The sequence below is a fragment of the Podarcis melisellensis genome (assembly GCF_964234715.1).
Source record: "Podarcis melisellensis genome assembly, chromosome: 8".
NCBI lineage: Eukaryota > Metazoa > Chordata > Lepidosauria > Squamata > Lacertidae > Podarcis > Podarcis melisellensis.
Window position 1 is genome coordinate 42242904 of NC_138540.1, and position 24852 is coordinate 42267755.

Consider the following 24852-nt stretch of genomic DNA (forward strand, 5'->3'; position numbering starts at 1 on the left):
AAGGCAGTTTCGTGACTAAGGCACAGCCCCCTTCCACTCTCTTTCTTCTTTGCAGGCTCAGGGCAATGGAGGCAACAGTTTTAACACACCAGGATTTGGATTATACCAGGGTGGGTGGTTGCAGTGGAGGAAGAGTTCAAACTACCATCAAATTTTTAAAGCGGCTACCCTGTGCAACGATTGGCAGGGGTGGAGCACCCAAATTCTGAGCAGCAAAGGCCATGCCTATACTTCAAATATAAGCCAGTTTCAAAGCCATCACAACATCCCACTGAGGAATTTTGGGAGCAAAAAGAGCTGGGGGAACTCCCATACAATTTTCAGAGACCCTCCTCTCCAAGCTACCATTCACAGGATTTTTTGGAGGCAATCAAAGATTTCAAAGCAGCTTGAAAGTGGTTTAATTGTGGAGTGCAGAACGTAGCCAGAACTTTTGGCGCTGGGATATTAGCTGCCACCGTTATTATTATCGCTGCTCTTTCTATCATTATTTATGGAGCCCCGTCAACATGCATGACGCTTTACAGAATAACGGGGAACAAGGTGGAGTCCTGCCCTGTGGAGCTTTTCAATCTAAAATCTGACAGGGGGAGGTGGCAGAGGAAGCGGAGAAAGCCGGGAGGGAATGGGAAAAGAGGAAGTACAAGCATTCCCCTTCTGGACACGTACTTTGTCCTCAGAACCTATGGAAACGTTCATAGGTAGCCAATGTGCCGCCTTTATCCCTAATTAGAAATGCAAAAAGGTACTGAATTGCATTCTGCCCCACATTCATTGCAGCACTGTTTCCCTTCCGCTGCAGTTTAGCTTCTGTTAAATGCTACGTTTTCCATCTTGCTGTCTGCTGCGGACATAATTAACTATTTTATTAATGCTGCATTATCATTTTGCTTGTCTCAGTGCAAAGGAAATGCAAAGTAAATAGGTGAGGTCATTGATTCCATATTGTTTGAAGACAGAAAAACAACAGTGAATACCAATCATATTCACTAGATTGATTTCTGTTCCAGATGAATAAGGGAATACTGGCAATTTCCGCTCCTGTTAGAACTCTTCAACTTCTCTACCCCTAATCACGGGCTTCACGAGCATCACTTAAAGGAACAAGAGACCTTTGGCCATGATGCCGAATCTGCCGCAAAACGGCAGCCTCCTAAACAGCTGCCCTAGGATCTCCAAAGAAAACTGTGGCTTGCCATTATGAGAACGAGGTGGAGCCAGCCTCCATGAGTGAGGGGAGGGGAGGACAGCATGCAAGTTCAAAAGATCCTCCCTTGCCAATGGGTGAAGGATACAGAGGACCACTTCTGAGTGGTAAAGTTACCACTACATGTACAGTGCCATTTTCTCCTTTCACATTCCCCCCTCTTCTTAGAGCAGTGTGGGGACCCAAGGCAGTGTGCAAGGGCACCTACATGTGTCCTCCAGGTGCAACAGCCAGCTAGCCAAGCGTTCACATGTATACAGGAGAATTGAGAATGGGAAAGAGTGCTGCTGCTGCTGCTCTTGTGTCCTGCTTATGGGCTTCCATTGGGGCCACCATGAGAACAGGATGTTGGACTAGCTGGGCCATTTGGTTTGACCCAGAAGGGAGCTCCTTCTATTCTGACGCTGTCGCAACCTTGACTTAATAGTTCAACTCACACCCCCGCATCTATTTTTGAGCTGCCCTGTCAGCCCGAAGCCCCAACATCCTGCCATTTCCCCACCCCCAATATCAGGTCTTATTTCTTTATCCCACCCACCCTGCCCCCTCATCACCCTGCTTCCAGCCTCCCCACACACCCCTTTAGAGAATTTCTCATAAACTGGAGTCCTGGCCGGCTGGTCCCTGATACCATCAGCTCCAAGGAGAAGGGACAATAGGGAGATGGGCTTTGGAGGGTCTGATCATATCCTGGAGGCAAGGGCGGTGTATTCAGGCCTGGAATGAACCGTGATCCTATCTCCCCCGCCAGGGTGTGGGTTATTGTGTCTCATAAAAGGAGGGACTCTTCACTGCCTTTTCTTCTGTTTTACGCTGGCCTGCCTTATCAGCGCCAGCATGACCCACCTTGCTTCTCCCCCCCCCATCAAAAATTCCCTTCCTAAGTGGTTTTGCTTAAATAGTCCAGCAGCACACACAGGGCGTCACCCCAGAGCCATTTAACCCTAGAACACCTGGTGTGGCATCGGAAGGGTGTTCGTGAGCATGCACAGAGGAAAGCAGATTTATTTCTCCTATCCTGCTTGCCCTCCCTTCCCAGGAACTCTGATTAGCCTTAGGTGTTCTGCCTACCTTCTCCTCTCGCCACAACCCTGCAAGGTAGGTTAGGCTAAGGACGAGCTTTGTGGCTGAGAATGGAAGTGAACCCAGGTCAGGGTGGTCTCAGTTCAACACACTATAAGCACTAGACTCTCAGTACCACACCAGTTCCCAATACGAGGAATGTTTTGCAAAGCATCATGTGCTTTGTGGATCAAGGCTGGCCTCAGCCCCAGAATGCAACAGGCTGCTGCAGCCCAGCCCTCCCTTCCCTTCTCGCACGGTAATCTAAAACAAATAGGACTATCTAGTGTAAAACTCTGCTATGAGCGATAAAGAAAAATAGCTGGAATAATTTTTCCCACCCACACATACCAATGTGAAGGGGAAGAGAAACACACACACACACACAAAGCACAAAAAGATAATCAGGAAGATGGTGGCCAACCCTGCCCTGTCCATCAGAACGGGCCGTCCCGCCTCGCGCTGCCCTGTGCTGCCTGATAATAAACCTTGAGGTTTGCAGAGAAAACTTCAGGCGGGGAGAGATTACTCAGACAGGAGTCGCAGCACAGATAAAAAAAGAAAGGAAAGGAAAGGAAAAAGAGAGCTGGGCTGGGGGTAGGAGATGGAGCAAAAATAAAGGCCAGGGAAAGGGGGGGGAGGTTTAGTGTGTACTGTTTTAATTCGAGAGCAACAGTCGCCCCTTGGCTGTGGCTCAGAAACTATCCAAGAGCATCGACTGTAATAGGAAAATGGAGCCTCCAAGTCCAGTGGCAGGGTACCTTGGTCCAATCAGCCAACAGTATTCATGCCCTGCTCACAAGCTTCCCAAGGGCACCCACAGTTGGAAAGAGAAAGGTGGACAGGGTAGATTTTACTGATCCAGCAAGGCAACTGCTTATGTAGCAGCCGGTTCCTAAACACCGAGAATGCTGGAACTGAAGGTTGCTTGGAAGTGACATCTTCAATCCCAGAAGACGACTTTTGCTGGAGAAGACATGCAGGTCCTCCATGTCTGGAGGCAATCTATGCTCAAATGCAGCGTGCCTGTTGGGGGACAACTCTGGGAAAACAGTATTATTTCTGCCATGCCTTCTTTGGGCTTTCCCAGACTCATCTGCTTGGCCCAAGTGGAAATCAGGATGCTTGGTCTGATCCAGGTGGGCTGTTCTTCATGTTCCTATAATCACAGGTGTGGGCGGGTGGCCCCTGTGGGCCCTTTCGAAAGCAAACTCACTCAAGGATAAATCACTGGCTCTGGACAGGGAGATCTGGGTTTGTGTCCATCTCTTCTGCCATGGGTTCATCATCTGGCTTTAGCAAACTGATCTCCTTCCCTGCCTTACCTTTCCCTCTGTAAAACTGATAAAATAATGGCATTCACCACAGGGACAATATGAGGGTACCAGCCAAAACTAGACACCTTGATCTCCTTCATATTTTGGTGGGAAAGCTAAGCAGATGCTTACACCTGTGGGTCAGCAAATTCAAAAACAAATATTTTTTTTAAAATATATGTTTTAGAAAAACAACTCTGCAGGTTGAAAGCATCTTAAAACAGGCATGTTCTCTACATGACAGACAAGGGGAGGGGATAACTCTATGTCGATGGCCACTGTGACGTTTATGAGCACCATTTAAAACGCAAGGATGTTTCCTTCTGTCCCTTTAGAAATATTGTTTTCCCCCTCATGTATTTAAATTGAATGCCTAGAACTCATACAGTTAAATGAGCAACATGCCTTAATGCTAGCTGACCTATGCCCAGAAATACTGAAGAGGCCTGCTAATTAAGAGTGCAGGCTTACAAAGAGACACTTGCCTGTGGCAAGTTAAGAACCACCTACAGATCATTCAGAGAGTTGAGTCTTCCTACCCCTCACCCCCTTTTCTTTGAGATCCAAAGGACTATCTCAGGAATGTGGTCTTGGGGAATATTCTGAAGGCATGCTGTGTGGCAACCTAGCTGAAGGTTTGGGTCAGGCCAGTGGCTGGATATGAGACCTCCCTAGAATCCCTAGCTTTGCCACCTAGAGTCCCAGAAAGGTGAGAAACAGACATAAGCAGGTAAAGGTAAGGCCCATGGGCTTGGGTTCAAGGGGATGTTAGCAGCTTCTGCAGAGGGGGAGTGAAAAAGCAAAAGCTTCAGGCATCTGAATGAAGCCTTCTCTCCCTCCGAGTTACTGAAGGAAGGAGAAAGCAGGCTGGGGGGAAGGTCCTTAGCCCCTGTAATTAATGGCAAGAGCTCTTTACCAGGAGACAAAAAAGAAATAAAAGGTGACAAACGACCCCCCATAAAGAGGCTCAGGGGTCGCAGATACATTTGAATATTCGATAGGGTGTGAAAATAAAGGAGACCATAAAAAGGAAATAGGGCAGTAAAACACAAGGCTGAGTTACAGGTGGAGAAGGTGCCCCGTCACAACCCAATTATTTCTCCCCCGCTTCTTTTAAATATGCTTGCGGAGCTTGATCTATCCACAAGGCATGGATATCACTCAGCACAGGAGAAGCTGCAATGGAAGGAGGGCCCTCTCTGCTAATCCCATGACGCTGAGGCACATATTGATCTGGATGCGGGCCCATAATAAGCTCTGCCTGGCTTATTCACAGAGCAACACAGAGCATCAGCCCAGTTTTCAAAGCCGGTGTGTGGGTGTGACTCTGTGCAGGCGACAACACTCAGGGCAATGAGAAGAGACTCTCACTTGCAGACATCAACCGGGGGTGTGTCTGCACCATCAGTGTGCCAGGGTGGTGTAGTGGTTAGAAGGTCGGACTATGACATGGGAGACCAGGGTTCAAATCCCCACTCAGGCATGAAGCTCACTGGGTGACCAGTCTCTTGCTGTCAGCCTAACCTACCTCACAGGGTTGTTGCGAGGATAAAATGGGAAGGAGAACTATTTATATACCACCTTGAGCTCCTTGCAGGAAAGCTGGGATATAAGCGTAATAAATAAATAAATACTTGGGGGCTAAATCCTAACGCCACACAGGTAGTCGAAGAGAACAGGGGCCCCATATCAGGTACAAAGAACACAAGGGCTCAAGTTATACGAAGCCAGAGGGGCTGGAGCAACGTCAACACAAAAAACTTACTGGACATGAGGACTCCTTTTAGGCACTGAGAGCAGCAGATAGACCTGACTTCACTGACCTTGCCCAGTTCCCTCTGAAAGGCATCAAATCCAGCAGTTATTTCCAGCTCTTACGGCAGCTGTGCCCCCAACCCAATGCAACCTGGCACTCCTTTTAGGAAGTTTGCACTGCAACTCCCATCAGACCAGACAGCACTAGGAGTTGTAGCCCAAAACACTGGAGGGTACAAATTTTGGGGGAAGACATTTCTTACAGTAAAGAATTCCACATAGGAAGAATAATGTTGTGAGTTCGGCAGTGCCAGACACCCCTAAATTCCTAGACCCAGTCGGTGTTGGAAGTAAATCAAGTCTCCTGAACCCCTGGATCCAGAATGGATTAAAACATAGGCCAGGCTAGCTTCCTCACAGGGTAATCACCGTGGAACCATTAAGAACAAACAAAGGGAAAGGTGATGGGCCATGAAGAAAGAGAAGGGACTCTGGGCCAGGTGGCAAATGAGTGGGGGCCCCCCTCCTGCTCAAACAGCTGGTTAGAAGACAAAGCCAGAGTTTGAAGCAGAACTGAGAGTTGGCTGTGATGTGGCCTAGAAGGAAAAAGGTTGCAGGCTGGTAAGGAGGCAAGCTGGAGAGGGTCAGAGCATGATGGTTGGTCTGTGTTTGAATCCAAGGCTGTGGCTATGGGAGAAACCAGAACCTCTTAGGGTGTCGATGTTTTGGACCCCTCCATCATAGGCTCAGCTTGCATATATGTGTAAATAAAGTAAAGGTAAAGGTACCCCTGCCCGTACGGGCCAGTCTTGACAGACTCTGGGGTTGTGCGCCCATCTCACTTAAGAGGCCAGGGGCCAGCGCTGTCCGGAGACACTTCCGGGTCACGTGGCCAGCGTGACATCGCTGCTCTGGCGAGCCAGAGCCACACACGGAAACGCCGTTTACCTTCCCGCTGGTAAGCAGTCCCTATTTATCTACTTGCACCCGGAGGTGCTTTCGAACTGCTAGGTTGGCAGGCGCTAGGACCGAGCAGCGGGAGCGCACCCCACCGCAGGGATTCGAACCGCCGACCTTTCGATCGGCAAGTCCTAGGCGCTGAGGCTTTAACCCACAGCGCCACCTGCGTCCCCATGTGTAAATAAACAATATATCAAAAAGGCTCAGTCTCATTCCCAAAAGGAACCATGGATAAGCATCTAGGACCCCTGGAAGCTTGCACCACTTGGAGATTTGGGTGGTGGACAACATTATAATGACCCACCATCTTCCCTATTCTCACCGATAGCATTTTCACAAGGCCATTACAGCCGTAGGATCTTAGCCACCAACACTCCTTTTGTGATTGGCTGCTGCAGACTGAAAGCTCCTGCGACAAACAGAATGGGATCTGCCAAGAAACAAATTCGGGAGACTTTGCCCGCTTCCTCCCCTCTCTCTTACTTCTGGGGCACAATTCAGAAATGGCAACCCACTCTATTGGGAGCAACTAGAAACTCTCAGGAGGTTTTTAAATATATATATTTTATTTTGGGGAAACACACACACACCACGAGCCAGACTTGCAAGAACAGGAAGTCAAACAGAATGGGCAGCTACATCTGCAAACGCTCCCAAGTTGAGGATTATAGATTATAGCTATCAGCTATTTGCATATCAGAATTTTAAAGCAGCCAAGACCCCTCCAGCGAACAAGGTCATAGCAAAGATTAAAAAGAGAAAGAGAGGGGAGGAAAAAATTCCCTCTCATTTTCTTCTCCTTCTCTTGACTTTCTCATTTCAGTGAGGCGCATGAATGTGCGGGGCTATCAGAAAAGTGAAGGACGGCTGCTCATCCCCTCCCACCCAACCACGCCTGGCAGCCTGCCCTGCTGAGGCCTGTGCTGGAGGAAGAGTGGTGCAAAAATACTGGGCACTTGAAACAGGAGCAATGGGGTACTCCAAGCCCCATAGCACATCCCTGGAGAGATGTGGTAGAGCATCCTTGCCCTTCAGGAAGGGTTCCTCACAAACGGACCTTCAGCACACACAACTGAAATTTCCAGGTTCAGAAGCAGTAAACTTCTCTATATTCAGATTAGGGGGGTGCAACTGAGGGACAAGGCTCTTGTGCCTTTCTGCTTTCCATGTGGTAAGCAGGACCCTGGACTAGATCAACATAATTTCAGGAAGTGATGATCACTGCCCCATGTGGTGGGCCATGTGATTGCAGTCTCCAGGGAAGAAGCTTCCAAAGCAGGCCTGGCCCTGCCCATCCAAGATGGCGATTGGCTTGTTGAAATCAGAGGAGGAGCATATAAGGACGTCCTTTGCCAGCTTCTTAAGTAGCCAGGGTTCTTCCTAGAACTGCACCTTGAAAACTTCTGTCCTGGATTTTCATTAATACTTTTAATAGAATCAGAATCAGAAAGGGGAAACAATGTAATGAGTCCCATGACACCATCAGCCTGCATAGCCAACAGAGGTGGAGTAGAAATTTAATTCAGTTTGCATTTAAAGACAACAATACACCAACTGAAATGGAGCCCCACTTTGAAACTTGCTCTTCTCCGAATTTTGCAACACAGTTCTCCAGCCAAGCAATCATGTACGAAAGTGCATATATTAAGGTAAAGTGTGTATAGAAATGGAAATATAAGTGAAAGTGACATACAAAAAAATGCATATTGGTATTTGCAAAAATGTGTGATTTACTCAAAATGTGCACATTAGGAGAAATTCACACTAAAATATGATGAATTTTCATGAAGCCTTTAAAAAAAAACCACACCTAAAATTGATGTGGAAATGTGGAGAACTGAAATTCAGACTGGAAAAATAGTAAGATGAGAGAAACCCAAACTGATGATGGGAGCTGTAATCCAGCAACATCTGAAGGGCTGGATATTCCCTATCCCTGTCTTATTCCAATGCAGGATTTCAGATGCTCAGGCGTCCCTGCCAGATGTGCCCAGCCAAGCTTTTCTTGCAGGGGTCCAAAGCAGAAGTTTTGGCAACTTCCCAAGAAAACCTTAGTGCACTGAGTACATGAAAGTGAGCTTTTCCCCTATGCTTCTCAGTTCCATGCAGCAGCCCCGCAACAGGTAGAAGGCATGCTCAGATCCTTCATCAGCCCCCAATCCATTTTTTGGTTTGTTTGCATGCTTAAATGGGAAGGATTTCCCCAGCCCCACCAGCCAACCCTCTACTGATCTCCCACTCAGCCATGCTCTTCCAGGGACCAAAGGAAGAAAAGGAAACACAGAACATGGAAAGAAGCTGCAGATGATTCTGGAGCTCTGCTAGCGGGGAACCTGAAAGGGGAGATGGGCTTGGCCCCCAGTCTGGTCATGGAAGCCCTATCTAATAAATGATGGCCATGAAGTTGTGCCTACAGAACTTCACCTTGACTGCAGCTCCGTGGCAGAGCACCTGCTCTGCATGCAGAAGGTCCCAGGTTCAAGCCATGGCCGGAAACGCTACTAGCGACAATGTTGAGCTCAATGGACCATGGTCTGACTCATTATAAGGCAGCACCCCATGTTCACCTAGGATGCCGACAGGTTCCTGATTGGGCAAAGCACTTGGGGTACACCAACCTGGCCACTCAAGAAGTCAGCAAGGCTCTGCAGGAAGATTTGGCAAAAGAAGATTTGGGAGGGACAAAACTGGGTGGCACCCAGGAGCTTTGAAAAACACAACTCTCTCCTCCCCCACCCACCCGCCTGGCCTGGCCTCCACACAGCATCCTCCTAGCCTGCCACTGCTGACACACGGCGGATCCTGCCAGATAAAGAAGAAATTCAGGCTGCTCAAAGTTTCCCCCTTTTTTTCCCTCTTTCCCTTTTTTTTTTACCCATTCCATTCCTGATAAGTGTGGTGCCTGCACAGAGACTGATAGAAGGCCTATCGCGGCGGTTAGCGCAGAAAGGAAAAGCCTATCGCCGCAGCATCGCCGGACTCACATCAACTCCCAGCCACACAGAAATTAATATCACTCCAATTACCAGAGTGGAGATGGGCTGCACAGTGGCGATAATAAAATCTCTTTTACATAAAGAATGCAAATAACCAACTCCAGTGGGGGCTGGTGGGGAGAGGAGGGAGGAACAAGGGGGGAAAGGAAGAGGAAGCAACTTGCCACCCTTACTCTAGTTGCTTATGAATTTGATCCAGGATACAGTGTCAGGACCTATTTTTCAACTTCAGGGAACTGTATTAAGAAAACCACTGACTGCAACATTTGCAACATCTGGGACTTTTCTGGTAGGAAGGTGCATATGAGCATGTTCAGAGTGCACTTCCCTCACACAACTGGAAGCCAGAACTCTGGAGTCCCAGTTCACATCTCGTCAACAGAAATTAGAAACAGAACACCCACAACATGCAGTGGCAGAAGTCTACACAAGGAAGATCCTACCATGCAGATTCAGACTTGCATGGGTTCCACAGACACAAGGAAGCCCCTCCATGCAGAGAGTGGATAGAAAACAGTAAAAGGTGTTTTTTCTGACCTTTTAAGAAAGCTGCAATGAAATATAAGGGGGGCTCTAAGGAAGCTTTGACAGCAACCTGGTATCAGACTTGAAACAGGATGGGAAAAGTATATTTTGCAAGATGTACTTGACATGAAGACTAGTGGCTGCAGTTTATTTATTTATTGTTACATTTGTATATATTCCACCTTTCTGCCAAGGAGCTCAAGATGGAACTTGACTCTCTGCCCCCCTCCTTATTTATCCTCACAACAACCCTGTGAGGTAGGTCAAATTGAGAGACCAAGAGCCGTAAGCTCAGTAGTAGAACGGCTGTTCTGCAGAAGGTCGTTGGTCCAATCCCAGGCATCTCCAAGCAGGGCTAGGAGAGAACCCTGCCTGAAACTCATCAGAACTGTTGCCAGTCAGTGTAGATAAGTTTGGGCTACACAGACCATTGGTTTCATTCAGTATAAGGCAGCTTCCTATGTTACTGAGCCTGTGAGTGACCCAAATTCATGCTGTGAGCTTCACGGCTGAGTGGAGATTTGAACCTTGCTCTGCAGGGTGCTACTGCTGACACTCTAACCATGACACCATGGCTGGTGCTTTATGCACAGTAACATAGAAAACTGCCTTACATTGAGTCAGGCCCTTGGCCCATCAAGCCCAGCATTGTCTACACTGACCGACAGTGGCTCTCCAGATCCTCACAAGGTTTCTTCGTCCCATCCACTGCCACCAGATCTCATAAACACTTCGGGTATGGAGCTTAGCTCCTTCTGCACACCAATCAGGTGCACTCCACCACTGAGCTATGGTTGATACACTTCTCCCAACTCAGCCTAGACATGGTCTTAAGGCACGCAGGGTAGCCAGAGCTGTACACTCTATTCCTCTCAATTCCTAGTACACAGATACGCTGTCCCTGGGGAACACAAGAAAAGAAGAGATGTGGGTGAAATCTTGTGTCCAAGTTGCTCCAATCCTGACCATGTGTACACAGTTCCTCATGTGCTGGTCCTATCATCACCCACCATCTGCGGACAAGACTGAGGACCAATGCAGCTGGATGCAATGTGCTGCAGTAGTGTAGTGGTTAGAGGATCTAAGTTCAAATCCCTATTGGGTGACAAAATTCACAGGATGATCATGGACAAATTACTACTCTCTCAGCCTAACCTATCTCACAGAATTGTTGCACAGATTTAAGGGGGGAGGGCTTTGATGCTGCATTGAGCTCCTTGGAGGAGAGGAAGAATATCAATATAACAAATAAACCAAGAGTAAGGGATGGATGAATGGGTCAATTTCAAGTTTCTCCAAGTTTCTCATTTTTCCAGTCTTAAATTCAGTTCTCCACGTTTTATATCAGTTACTATTTAAAAAAAAAGTCATCATGCAAATTCATCAATATCTTCATGTGGATAATATAACATTCACCTTTTTGTATGACTTTTGCCTGATATGCACATTTTTGTAAAGCAATCCTCTCTAATATAATGTATTTTAGTATGTGCTATTTTCAACAATACATGCATTTTTATGCACGCTATTATACAAATCTTTGTACATATTGCTTGGCTAGAGAACTACATTGCAAAATTCAGAGAAATGCGAATTTTGGTTTGCGCATTATATTGGAAAGCACAAATTAGGGAGGCATCAAAACAAACTAAATCAAATTTATTCACCACCCCTAATATATGTGGACATGATAAGAATTTGCTGGATCAGGCCAATGGCCCAACAAACTGTTCTCATAGTGGCCACCCACTTTCTCCTCTTGTGGTTTCCCGGAACTGGCATGCAGAAGCAGTACTGCCTCCAGCAGTGGAGAGGCAGAGCATAGCTGTCATAGCTTGTGGTCATTAACTGCCTTATCCTCCATGAATTTCTCAAATCTTCTTTTAAAGTCAACCAAGTTGATGGCCAGCACTGCCTCCTGTGGGAATGAGTTCCCCAGTTTAAGTATGTGTTGCATGAAGGAGAACCTTGTCGTCATTTTTTCTAAATAACTTTCTGTTGGGTTTTATCAACAAGGATCATAGGAATAATAAATGATACAAATAAGCAGACCAAGTCTTCTCATGTCATTTGTATATCACAACAACCATAATAAATTTGCACTAATATTTACCATATTACAAGTGTATTGTTAGCGGTCAGTGTATAGATTCTTGGTTCATGAATTGGTTTCAATTTACTCAGTCAGTAAAGCGTGAGACTCTTAATCTCAGGGTCCTGGGTTTGAGCCCCACATTGGGCAAAAGATCCCTGCATTGCAGGGGGTTGGACTAGATGACCATTGTGGTCCCTTCCAACTTTAGCAGTCTATGATTCTACGAAAAAGAATGGGGGAAACAGGATAGAAGAGAATTAACAGATAACATTCAGCATCAAATAGCTAAACGCTTAATCAGGATCCCTTGTGGTGGTGCTTAGATTACGTATGAGTAATAGTCATTTTCCCTCTTACGTTACCAATGAAACAATATAAAGTGTTGAAGGAGTACTTTGTCTTATCTGGTTGTTGTGCCATCAGCTGAGCATCCTACCCCTTGAGAAGACAACAACAACACAGTTCTTGGGGCTGAGCCAGGGACAAAGTCAAGGTTAAGGGTCCCGTAAGCAAAGCTGAATATAAACCATTACTCTGCTCTTAGTATGTTGGCAAAAGGGATCTGGGCATCTTGAGTCTCCCTTGTGCTGTTCTGAGATGAATGAAGAGCATCAGTGGACAGAGCAGGCATAGGCAGGGTGGGTGGGAGGAAGGAGGGGGTGCTGTGCCATGTGGCCAGCCAAGGATGAGCAGAGCAGCCTCACATCCGTCCATCGAGGCCAAAAGGTCTGGGGTGGGAAAGAGCAGATAACCAAGGAAGAGACAGAGGAGGTAGTGGCGAGGGAAGTCCTGCAGATATATTTCCGGCCAATACATCTAGGAAGGGCTGGGGATATCAGCCTGGCTGTGAACAGACATTTCCCTTCCTGAACAGGGAGTGGTGTGTGTGTGTGTGTGTGTGTGTGTGTGTGTGTGTGTGTGTGTTGGGGCAGGGGAAAGAGAAGAAGAAAGCAGACAAACACTTTTAGAAGCGACTCTCACTTTCCTATCTCCTGACTTGAATCTCCTGCTTTCATTGTTGCTTTAATGGTTTCTCTTTATTGTTACACTGCTTTAATTTGCCTTGTTTATTATATACTTTAATTATGGATGTTATAATGTTGTTGCTTCACTGTGCCTTTTAATTATGGGTAGCTGCATTTTTAGAATTGGTTTTGTTCTTGTTATTTTGCTGTTGGCTAGGCTTTTATTCATTTCTTTGAACCACCCTAGTATTTCTTCTTGAAATGAAAGGCGGTGTATAAAGCCTTTTAATAATATTATAATACTCACAAACAACTGCTGCTGCAGAGGGAGATGGGATTCGCACTCAGGGCATGGGGGGGGGGAGAAGACTCAAGGCAGTCTGGACTTGGGAGTTCTTTACAAAGTGACAGAGAGGCTGTGTGTATGTGTGGGGTGGGCTGTCTTTGTGGATTTGCTAGGATGAATTTGGTCATCCTCTCAATTCAAGTAGCAAAAGCCATAAAGCAAAAGCTGGAGTTATGAGATGTGCTTGGAAAAGGAGGAAGGATAAGAAAACAACAAAGGGCCCTCCTCCACAAATAAGTAAGAAATGAACTTTTTTTAAAAAAAAAGACACCTGAGGCAGTCTCACAGACATGGAACTAGATTTCTCATCCTTGATCCATTCTAGATCACAGAGGCTGCCATCCTCAGTGACACACCGTGATGCCTGGTGCCCATTTGGATCCAACCCATTCTAGATCTGTCCCCATCCTCTTCCTTGATGAGTTCTGCAAGGGCAACACTAAGGAGGAGGAAGCTTACTGGCTTCATTCGGAAACGGGCAATCAAAATGATCGAGGAGGGTGGAATCAACTCTTCTCTGAGGAAACTTTTTGGGTTGGAGAGAAGGTGAGTAAGAGGCGACATGGCAGAAGTTCATGAAACGATGCATGGCATTGAGAAAATGGATGGAGAAATGTCCCCCCTCCTCTCATAACACTGGAACTCATGGAGCTCCAATGCAGCTGAATGTTGGGAGGCTGCAAGGCAGAGAAGAGGAAGTACTTTTTCCACAGAGTGCATTGTTACATTATGGAACTCATTCCTACAGAAGGCAGTAATGGCCACCAACCTGGATACAAGAAGATTAGGCAAATTCATGGACAGAAAAGCAATCCACAATGGCCAAGCTCTACCTCCATTGTCAGGGGAGTTATCCCTAATACTTAGTCAAATCATGGTCCCATCTAACTCAGAATTAGTTAAACTGACAGGCAATAGCTTTCTAAGGTTTCAGGCAAGGTTCTCTCCCAGCCCTACCTGGAGATGCCCGGGATTGAACCTGGGTCTATGCAAAGCAGGTGCTTAGCTAAGGATCCTTCCCTATCACTCTAAATACACATCCATCCCCCTCCACCCCAGATCATATATAACCAAGCTGCTGTTCGCCAGCTCATCACACACTCACAGACTTTTCCACTGACAGATGGAGACTGGCACACCCAATTGTTTCTCTGCATGACTTGTTGGTTTACAGATGAAAGTCCAGTGAGAAAGGCGGGGGGGGGGGGACTAGGAGCAGCATCCAGCTTTCCTAAAACTCATGGCTTCCTGCAATACTCAGGGCCCATGAGCTTACTAGCCTCCAGAAGCTTTTTAGCTCTGCTCTGTCTGTAACATCCCCACATTTGATGTAGAAAGGAAACACTAACGGTGGACTTTCTCCCTAAGCGTGGCAATTTTTGCTACAAATTATTGAAGAAGTCTTTGCGTTCTTAAAGACACTGTCCTTCAGGATTCCCCAAAAGGTGTCAATCAATCAAGGGGGAAAGAATTAAAAGTCTCTGACTGATTGCCTTCATTTGAAAACCAATTTTGGTTGGAGAGATCTGTGCTCAGTTTGGAACTTAGTTAAGATACCAGCCCCATGAGAGCAGAAGCAGCACAGGCCTGCCCCTACCTGCATGAGATCTTTTTCATTACTTAGGGGAGTTTGGGTTGGTTTAGCAGGGAAGACAGGAGGAGGAGCGGGGGTACTTACCTGGCCCGTTCCAAAGCTTCGGCTCCTGGGGCTTCTCCAGAATCTCTTGTTTATCTGGCTCCTTTGGGCTCTCCAAGCTCTCTCTGAGTTCAGTCTCTGAAAATTGAAGTAATGAAATCATTGAATCATCACTCAGAATCATTGAGGGCTGTGAAGAAAATATGGTCAGCCATTCAGGTGCACCAGGCTTTTATGAGGCAAGTCACATGACCCAGCTTTAAGACAGCCATTCACACAGCTGCATCATGAACAGAGCGCTCGCCATGGCTAAGAAGGGGGTGTTCTTTGGAGATTGAAAGCAAAAGACCTAACTCCCCCACACAGCAAGTGGGACGATCAGGACATAATTGTACTGCATGGAACTGAGTCTGGTCTGTACCATTTCACGCCGTACGTGGGGATGCACATGGGTCAATACCATACCCCTTCTGTCAGGTGCTGGTGTGGTTGCTTGAGAGCAAATAGGCAAGACTCTGACCTGTCTTTTCCAGGCTTTATGATTAGTGCAAGCTATTTACAGTGAAGAGCGTCGCAAGTTCATGTCTGGCTCACTCGCTAGCAGAATCTGGGAGTGGGCGGTCCTTATACCTCCTCCAGCATAACAGTCGCGTGACCCCCAACCTTCTCCTCCCTTCCCTGCACCTAAACCTACTGCGCAGAATGGGCGCTGGCAAAGGGGTACTTCCCTCCCCTCCGGTTTGCTCAGGCTTGGTGTTGAGGTTCTCCCTAGTATTCCCTGCTCCTACCACTTCCTCTCCACTGGAGGTGGGACTTCCCTCCTCACCAGAGGAGGAACTGCTTCACAAGATTTTCGGAGGTTCCCTATAACACAACAGCCCTTCCACCTCTCACCTCTGAGCTGATGGCAGTTCCCTGACACCTTCTATCCAAAATGACACCAGCCCCCGCATACTGGAAAGGGGTGTGTCAGCAGGAAGGGATTCAAGCTTAGCTTGTCTTCTGGAGACAACTGTTTTCTAAGTGCAGGAAATTATTTCAATTTAATTCTAGTAGAGCATTTGACCGTGTGAGCTGTGCTTCCCCCACCCTTCAGCTTTCAAAGACAGAAGTGGTCCAGTGAATTGTTTATCACCTCACCTAATGTCTGGGAGAATTAGACTTCAGTGAATGGGTTGGGTTCTCACTTGATGTCTAAGAACTAGGCCCAGGAATAATAATGACATTTAATATGTTGAACTGGCTCCCAACCAGGGATAGAAAGACGTGAATAGGATGCCAGGAAACCCCACAAGGTGACAATCAACATACAGAGCTGCTTGCTAGATAATAATGAATCTGACTGCTGCAGTCCTTGCCTCATCACTCATCCTCATAACAGCCAACTCCTAAGGGCCGAGGCCCCTTCAACTCCCCCAAATAAAATATTTGAGCTCGCCCCCCCCTCCAGTTGATGGGCATTGCCATTCAAATGGTGTGTGTGTGCTGCATCTTGTGATTGTGTTGGGCATGGCTTACCTCCCCCCCCCCCAATATTTTATTTAAGTTGGCACCACTTCCTGTGTATTATCTTCCCTGTACCTGATGTTTGGAGATAGAGCCTACAAACCAGACATACTTTGCAATATTTTATTTATTTGTGGCATTTATATCCCACCTTTTTCTCCAAGGGGCTCAATGTGGCATACATGGTTCTCCCCCTCTTTCATTTAATCCCCACAACAACCCTGTAAGGTAGGTTAGGATGAGAGGGAGAGGGACTGGCCCAAGGTCATCCACTGAGATTCATGACCGAGCAGGGATTTGAACCCTGCTTTCCCAGGTTCTAGTCTGACACTCTAACCACTATGCTGCACTGGTGCTCAATACTTTAAAAAAAATCTCAATGAAGTTCTAATAATGCAAGAAGCTTGTGTTCTGTGTGAAGAAAAGGCAAAGCCTAAAATCCAAATGAATTGTGCAAATTAAAATTTATTCAAATTGAAGGCGGGGCAACAAGCAGGAATAAGGAGCTATGCAAAGTGCTAATCACTACCTCTCTTGCTAAGACTCACTTGGGCATATTAAGTTTTACCAGCCACTCTCGATCTATTTTCAAGCTTATTTGCAGCCTAAAAAAAGAGAAGCCACAGCCGACATTTATACCTTGCCTTTCCATAAAATCTCCAGGTCAGCTAACAACAGTTTGAAAAAAGGTAAGAAGAAAAAGATAATATAAAATAAAAGAGCAGATAAAATCAGTATCAAGCAGTCTGAAAATAAAGATGTTGTACAGTACCATTACCTATCAAGCTGTTTCGGCACTAAAATATCAGGAGGGTCAATCACACCTTGTTATAAAGAGATTAAAAAGAACTTCCCAGAAAATGAATGCTTTTTGATAAAACAGAACAGAACAAAACAAAACAAAACAAAATAAGCCATCAGAATGAGCATGCCAATTGCTCAGGAACGCTCTCTCTCAAGTTATTCGAAGTGCATAATATCAAGCCAGGCCAATTGCTCCACATCGCTCAGTACTGTCCACACTGACTGGCAGCAGTTGCCCAAGGTCTCCCACACTTACAGGGAGATGCCGGGGTTTGTACCTGAGGCCTTCTTCAAGCAATGCATGAGCTCTTCCACCAATCTACGGCTATTCCCCAACCTAATGCAGCCCATGTAGAAAGGGCACATAACAGAGAGCCTCTGCTGAATTGCTCACTGGGCCGGCAATCCCAGAACACTCCCAGGATGCTTCACTTTAAACTTGTGTGAGACAAACATCAACCGTGACTGGATGATTTGGGGGGCTCAGAGTGGCTTCCTTATTTTCCAGGCCTCCCATCTGCCTTCTCCCAGCGCCAGCTGGCTGACGAAAATAAAAAACAAAAGAAAAGAAAATTGGGTGGGGAAAGGGAACTCACTTCCTGGGCCTACTCTCCCTGTGGCAGACTCATAGCAACTTGATGACAATTATTTCCCCCATTAACTGCTGTTCAAGATCCTGCCGATAAGCCTATCTGCATAAGACAGTGTGAAAGCTTAGTGGGCAGAGGGCATGTTTGCCTTTGCACCCAGGCCCCCAATAACCACCGCCACAAAGGGCCCCACAACCAAGGCCCAATCGATTGGCGCCATAAAGGGCGCCTGGGGGTGGTGACGTCACCGGCGATTGGTGATTATTAATACAGGTGATAAGGCGGGAATGGGGGGGTGGGGTGGATGATTAACATCAAATAAATCAATCGCCGGGTATAAAAGTCCCATTATTTTTGGCTATAAATCAAAGTGGCTGGCATATTGATTGTTATCCATCGCGCTGAAAGCTTTTTGCTATGCGCCACAGGAGCAGCAGTTATTGCAGCCGGTGCGTTATCATGCGCTATCGCCTCCTTTTATCACGACACGCTAGTGCCAGGTGCACTGTTCAGGCTGGAGCTTTCAGAGCTCTCTGCTCTCCCTAACCTCTCCCCCCCCCCGCAACCCCCCACCCCTCAGCCTGAGGCTCTTGTAGAGAGCCTTAAAAATCAGATAAAGGAATCTCTTGCTTCCTTTTCTACAGACTAGCTCGGTGGGTCAAAGTCTGCCATTGCACAACGCACTTGGCTTCCCACCCACCCACAAACTGCCTCACTGCCCCTGCCCCAGGTCCCAAACATCCTGCAAGTCCCTCAGAGATGAACAGCTTCCTAATAGACATCTATGCAGTTGTGCGTGGACAATGGCAGTTAATGTGTCAGGGGGGGTGGGAGAAGAAGGAGGAGAAGGAGAAGAGTTTGGATTTGATATCCCACTTTATCACTACCCTAAGGAGTCTCAAAGCGGCTAACATTCTCCTTTCCCTTCCACACTCTGTGAGGTGAGTGAGGCTGAGAGACTTCAAAGAAGTGTGACTAGCCCAAGGTCACCCAGCAGCTGCATGTGGAGGAGCAGGGAATCGAACCCGGTTCACCAGATTACGAGTCCACTACTCTTAATCACTACACCACAAGGGCTCAACGCTCAATGTGTGTGCATACGTGTGCATGAAAGAGGAAAGATTAGATGGCCAAGGGTCACCAAATAATGCCTGACATTTATCAGGGAGATAATCAAATTATGAATATTACTATTTATGCTCCCTTGTTTTTTATTATATATAAATATATAAAGAAAACAGCTTTAGAAATTTGCTGACACTCTGCTTAGGATCCAAGCACACCCACCATTTAAGAAGCAGAAAATGAAACCAAAACACACAACTTAGGCTCTAGGTTATGTCCCACTACCAAATGGGAACCGGTTGGCAGGAATATGAAGCAGGCCCTTTCTGTCTGTTTTTGCCCTGCAAGGAGGAAGAAGAGGCGAGCGAAGGAGGCACACACAACTTCAGGGCCTACTTCAGTCGGACTGCCCTCTGTCCCCTGCAGCCAACTTTACATGTTATATCATTTGTTTTAGTGCTTTAAAACGCCATTGGGAACTGTTAGAACCAAAGACTAAGGTACTTTCTAGAATGTATAACTTGCTGTTAAAATGGAATACTCAAGATGAAATGGTTAAATCAGCTATGATAAGGTGGGCACAGGACATTGGGCACAATATCATGTTTGAGGACTGGGAAAGGTTGTGGACTACTGGGTTGAATTTCACTGCATGTAATGCTTTGAAAGAAAATGTAATGAAAATGATATATAGATGGTATATGACCCCAGTCAAACTAGCAAAAATATACCACCTGTCTGATAATAAATGTTGGAAATGTAGAGAAAGTGAAGGAACATTCTTTCACCTCTGGTGGACCTGCCCTAAAGTGAAGGCTTTCTGGGAAATGATATATAATGAACTGAAAAAGGTATTTAAGTATACCTTCACTAAGAAACCAGAGGCCTTCCTTCTGGGTATTGTCGGCCAAGGGGTGGTAAAGAAGGACCGAACATTTTTTATGTACGCAACAACAGCAGCAAGGATACTCCTCGCGAAGCACTGGAAAACTCAAGATTTACCCACACTGGAAGAATGGCAGATGCAACTGATAGACTATATGGAACTGGCTGAGATGACCGGCAGAATCCGAGACCTGGGAGAGGAGAGGGTGGAAGAGGACTGGAAGAAATTTAAGATTTATTTACAAAAATATTGTAATTTGGCTGAATGTTAAGCAGGATGCTAGATCATAAATAATTGAGCACCACTAAACTAGATGGAATTAGGATGATAAGCGAGATTGAGAAAATATAAACCTTGGAGAATTATTAGACTACAAATTAAGTGTGTGGGACACAAGAATGTAAACAAGATGACAAATTGCTGATATAATGATGAAAGTGGGAGCGGGAGACGTGAGGGAGTCCAAAGAAGTTGTGAAAATATGTTATGATATATGTTATATTGTTTGTTATCTACGTACCTATATCGAAAACTTTAATAAATATTTATAAATAAATAAATAAATAAAACGCCATTGGGTGTCTTGCCATATAAATGCAACAAATAAGTAAGAAAAGAAACCAGGGCGGGGGGAATGAAAAGAAAAAAGTATATAATATAATAACCATCATCCAAGTTGGGTTCTATGACATATTCTTTTTTTAGGGAACCCTGTTATGGCCTAAAAGGCACAGGAGCACATTACCTGGGTAGGGTTGCCATTATATTGAAGAGCAAGAAAGAGGACACCATGACGGCCATTCAAAGCAAATAGATGCAATTTGTCTTAAATTTTACCCCTGAAAAGGAGAACATGTCCTGGATAAAGAGGACACATGACAGCCCTACCTGGCAGAGCACACATTATGCATTGGGAGGTAGTCACCACAGGCACTGTATTTTCAAAACACTATCATACCACTTGAAACAGTCTTGGCTTCCCCCAAAGAACCCCAGGAACTGTAGTTTGCCTGTTTGGTGCTGAGAGGAGACCCCTGTTTCCTTCACAGAGCTACAGCTCCTAGAGTGGTTTAATGGGTTCAGGAATCTGGGAACTGTAGCTCTGTGAGGGCAACAGATGCCTCTTAACTTTAAATGTTTAGCACAGACAGGGCCTTAACACAGCCTCCAACACTCTACACACCTCGTTGGGTGCCAGAAACGTTTTTTATCTGTCCAACTTTCCCCAGAAGGATGAGTTGACTCATAGGTAGTTATCGGATTTCTTTGTTTTGAAAAATGTGTTCTTAAATTCTGTTTTCAATTGTATTTTTCCTGCTGCATGCTGCTAAGCTATTTTGTAACATTCAAACATTTATACACATTTTGTTGGGTGCCACAAACTTTTCTTATTGGTCTACCCTTCTCCAGAAGGATGAGTTAACTCATGGGCAGTTATCTGATTTCCTTTTTGAGAAATGTGTTTTTAAATTCTATTTTCAATTGTAACATTTAACCATTTATAAAATAGTCTAAAATAATAAAAATGTCTTTATAGATAAATACACGAGAGAGGAGGGGGAGGGAGGGAGGTGTGGAGAGGTAAAAGTAGTCCAATTAGATCTTGTTGACATTAACACTCAGTAGTTAATCTTGCTCTTTTCTAGGGACTTTTTCTCTCATGTAAGCACACATAGTATTACAGCCTCAATATTCCTGCTGCTTTTATGGACAAATAAGACAGTCACTATTGTTTGGGCCAACTCATGTTTCTAAAAAGCTGGGAGACAGAAGCGGTGTGTGTGTGTGTGTTTTGCATTTCTAGGTCAGCATTTACCTAGCCAGGTCTGCAGTCTTTCAAGGCGCGGTAGCAAGAAACCCAGACCCTTAATTAGATTACAAATTGCTGTGGAGAGAGAGCAGAATTTATTGATTGAAATTTGAGCCAGAGCAGGGAGCTCTTGCAGCAGCACAGAGGCTATAAGAAGCAGAGCTACGAAATCCCCAGTTGAAGCCTTGCCTCTCCCACGAAGCCGTGAGCAGCCTTTAGGGTAGGCTGTTCATCTGCAGTATGGGGACAATAGTACTGACCTATCTTACAAGTCTCTTGTAAGGATTCCAAGTTAACGTGCACAATTTGCTTTGCTAATGTTACAAACCCTAAGTATGATTGCAGACAGTGGAAGAACACAGGAAGCTGCCTTACACAGAGTCATAGCCTTGGTCCATCTGGCCCAATATTGCCTGCACTGACTGGCAGCAGTTCTCCAGGATCCCCACCTCTATCTGGAGATGCTGGGGATTGAACCTGGGACCTCCTGTGTGCAAAGCACATGCTCTACCGCTGAGCCATGGCACTACCACTGAGCTGCATCTTTTTCTGTTCCCATATGAGAAACAGGAGTAATAAAAGACTGCACCTCTGAGCATAGACAGATTGCCTTTCCTTCCCTACAGAATGACCACAGCAATCCTTTCATGTATCAGAGCGTCGGGGGGGGACACACCTGCAGCCTCACAGATGTTGCTGGACCACAACTCCCTTCATCCCTGACCATTGGCCCTGCTGGCTTGTGGCTGATGGGAGCTGGACCCCAACACCACCTGCAAGTTGAGGCACAGTACAAGAAAGGAACTTACTTTCGCTGCAAGGGGAGCTGGACAAATCGCCTTCCACGGAGCCTTCGCGGTCAGAAGCGCCTCCCTCCTTTTCCGAATGGCTGTGGTCCTCCAAAGGAACTTCGTCCCCTTCTTCCATCTCACCAAAGGTGCCTGCAAGAGCAAAACTAGGTCAGAAATTATGCAGGCATTCCACCAGCCCAACTTAAAAGAGACGCTCAAATAACATGCTACATTTGTTTTTTTAATGCACCAAGAACAGTGCAATTAACGATCCACAGAGTTTGAGGTCTCCTGGCAAATCAATAGCGCATTGAGAGGATATTGGCAATAAACAGCAGCCTCTTCTGTCACATATGGGTGGATTTTGGTTGCATGCTCGTTTGGAAAAGGAGGAGAAAAAGTTATCTCTAGAGGTATACCAGGGCGCAAGCATAAAATTGTCTAGGGATGTGGTGGGCAGAAGGCAGAATGTGTTCCCTGGGTGATTTATAGTGCATTGAGTCGCAATAATTTAACAGCAGCAAGTAAATCTCTCGGCCGTGACTGCCCTTGTGTTAATTGCTTAGGCTCCATGTTACACACCAGGAAAACAGGAATATTTTTCTCCAGCGCTCATAATACTAGAACTCAGGGACAGAAAATGAGGTGGAGTACTGGGAGATTAAGGACACAGAAAAGCTTTGTGCTAGAATTCCCAAGATCTGTCATGGCTCAGACGTAGCATCGTCCTCCTATTCATTCATCTGAAGTCTTTTTAAGCTGCCTCCCAGAGTGGAACCATGGGCAATGTAAACCAAAATCAAACATGCATAAAACAACTTACAGACTTTAATTACAAATAAAAACAGTAGCGGCAATAGAAATTCAAATGCTCCGTATGCCTCCCCAAAACCCAAAGGTGTGACTTTAAGGGGCTGCATTATACCAAATAAAACCAGTGGTCTATCCAGTTCAATACTGTCTACACTGACTGGCAGCAGCTTTCCAGAATTTCAGGCAGGGAATCCTTCCCCCAGCTCTACTTGGGAGATGCTATTGGGGACTGGTGCCTGCTGTGTGCATATCTGGGGCTATGAATTGGAAGAATAGGGCAGAAACCCTCCCCTAGGCTCTCCTTGGCACAGCTGCCTTAAGGGTTTTTTTTTAGAGACTGGGGGGTGGGGGAGTTGTGTTCTTCCCCACCAAAATATGTGAACTACTCTCCTAAATTTGCACTTCTCCAAATATTGGGGGGAAAACAAATCCAAAAAATGTGAGCAAAAATGCAGTTAGTAACAAAAATAATGCATGCCAGTGCATTCTGTTAGAGGAAATTCCCTAAATGTGTAGATTAAGAGAAATGTGATCCAAATTATTCATGAATTTTCAGGAGGATCCTCCTTTTTCAAAAAAAATGCAATGCAGAAAATGTGGGCAGCTGAACTAAAGACTGGGGAAATTAGAAACTGACCTTGAGAGATTTGTCCATGCCCACCTGTTCTTGATAGTATGAAGGGTGGTGGGAAGCCTCTCTCCCCACCAAAAGTACACCTGGACACATCTGAGAATTTTTGGGTGTATGGCTGCTTCACACCAGCAGCTGGCATGATGAACCCCTTTATTAATTGTGCACCCCATGGCCAATGCTGACACTGCCCAAACATCTGGGCCAGCCCTATTTGCCAAGAGGGCAATACAATAACGAACGAGAGAAGCCAGCGGGTTTTCTGTGTGGTGCAAAGTCTGCCATTCTCTGGCCTTTCTCTCTTGCGCGCTCCGGCCTTATTCATCTGGGTGAAATAAGTTTCTGTGTGTGCGTGGGGGGGGGGGGAGAGGAGATGGAAGAGGAGGGGGTTAACTTTATCAGAACCCGAGAGCCGTGAAGGCGTGAAAGAAAAAATTAGCCTAACGATGTTTCATTTACAGCGAGAGAAACGATTTGTTAGCCGGCGATTGTTTCTGAATATTATCAGAGCCTTTTTAATTGTGCTGGAACTGAAATTAGTAGAATTAGAATAAATTGCCTTCCCTTCTCCGGCAGCCTCTTTATTCACGCTCATTGTTGTCTGCTTTGTATAGATTATGGGCCCTTTGTTCTCCCAGCGTAAATATACATGCCTAGAGTCATAGAGAGTGGCTGAGGTCTGGGGAAATGCACCGCATGCAGCGCCCCCCCCCCCCCGTGCCAGCCCACTTCTCCTTTGTTGTTGAAATGTTTGCCTTTTCAGGGTGAAGGTGGGTGCTGGACCCCCAGCAGCAGCACTTGCCAGCTCCCAGGAAGGGCAGACTGACCCCTGCAACGGTGTAAGACCTCTTCTCTTTTTTAGAGGCCCCCAGAAAACAATCAACACTGGGCCAGGTGTCCATTGCATTAGCGAGGCTGTATGTACATATTTATGCGCCCTGAATGAGCCCAATGTGCGGCACAGCACAACCACCTGAGAAACCTAAGATTCCATTATTATTACAGTGGTACCTCGGGTTAAGTACTTAATTTGTTCCGGAGGTCCGTTCTTAACCTAAATCTGTTCTTAACCTGAAGCACCACTTTAGCTAAT

General features: G+C 46.1%; 1 protein-coding gene across 6 annotated transcripts in view; it reads right to left on the minus strand.

The window, feature by feature from the left end:
* Nucleotides 1-24852, minus strand: part of ZFPM1 (zinc finger protein, FOG family member 1) — a 110749-nt gene that overhangs the window by 32352 nt on the left and 53545 nt on the right. For 5 of the 6 annotated variants that reach the window (XM_081920163.1, XM_081920160.1, XM_081920159.1 and 2 more), the window contains exons 2-3: nucleotides 22334-22465; nucleotides 14906-15001 (exon numbers count right to left, since the gene is read on the minus strand). In XM_081920163.1, the coding sequence (XP_081776289.1) occupies nucleotides 14906-15001; nucleotides 22334-22465 (228 nt within the window). Of the gene's footprint in view, nucleotides 1-14905; nucleotides 15002-20602; nucleotides 20716-22333; nucleotides 22466-24852 lie in introns of those variants that run through there. The other variant, XM_081920164.1, reaches the window with a different exon arrangement.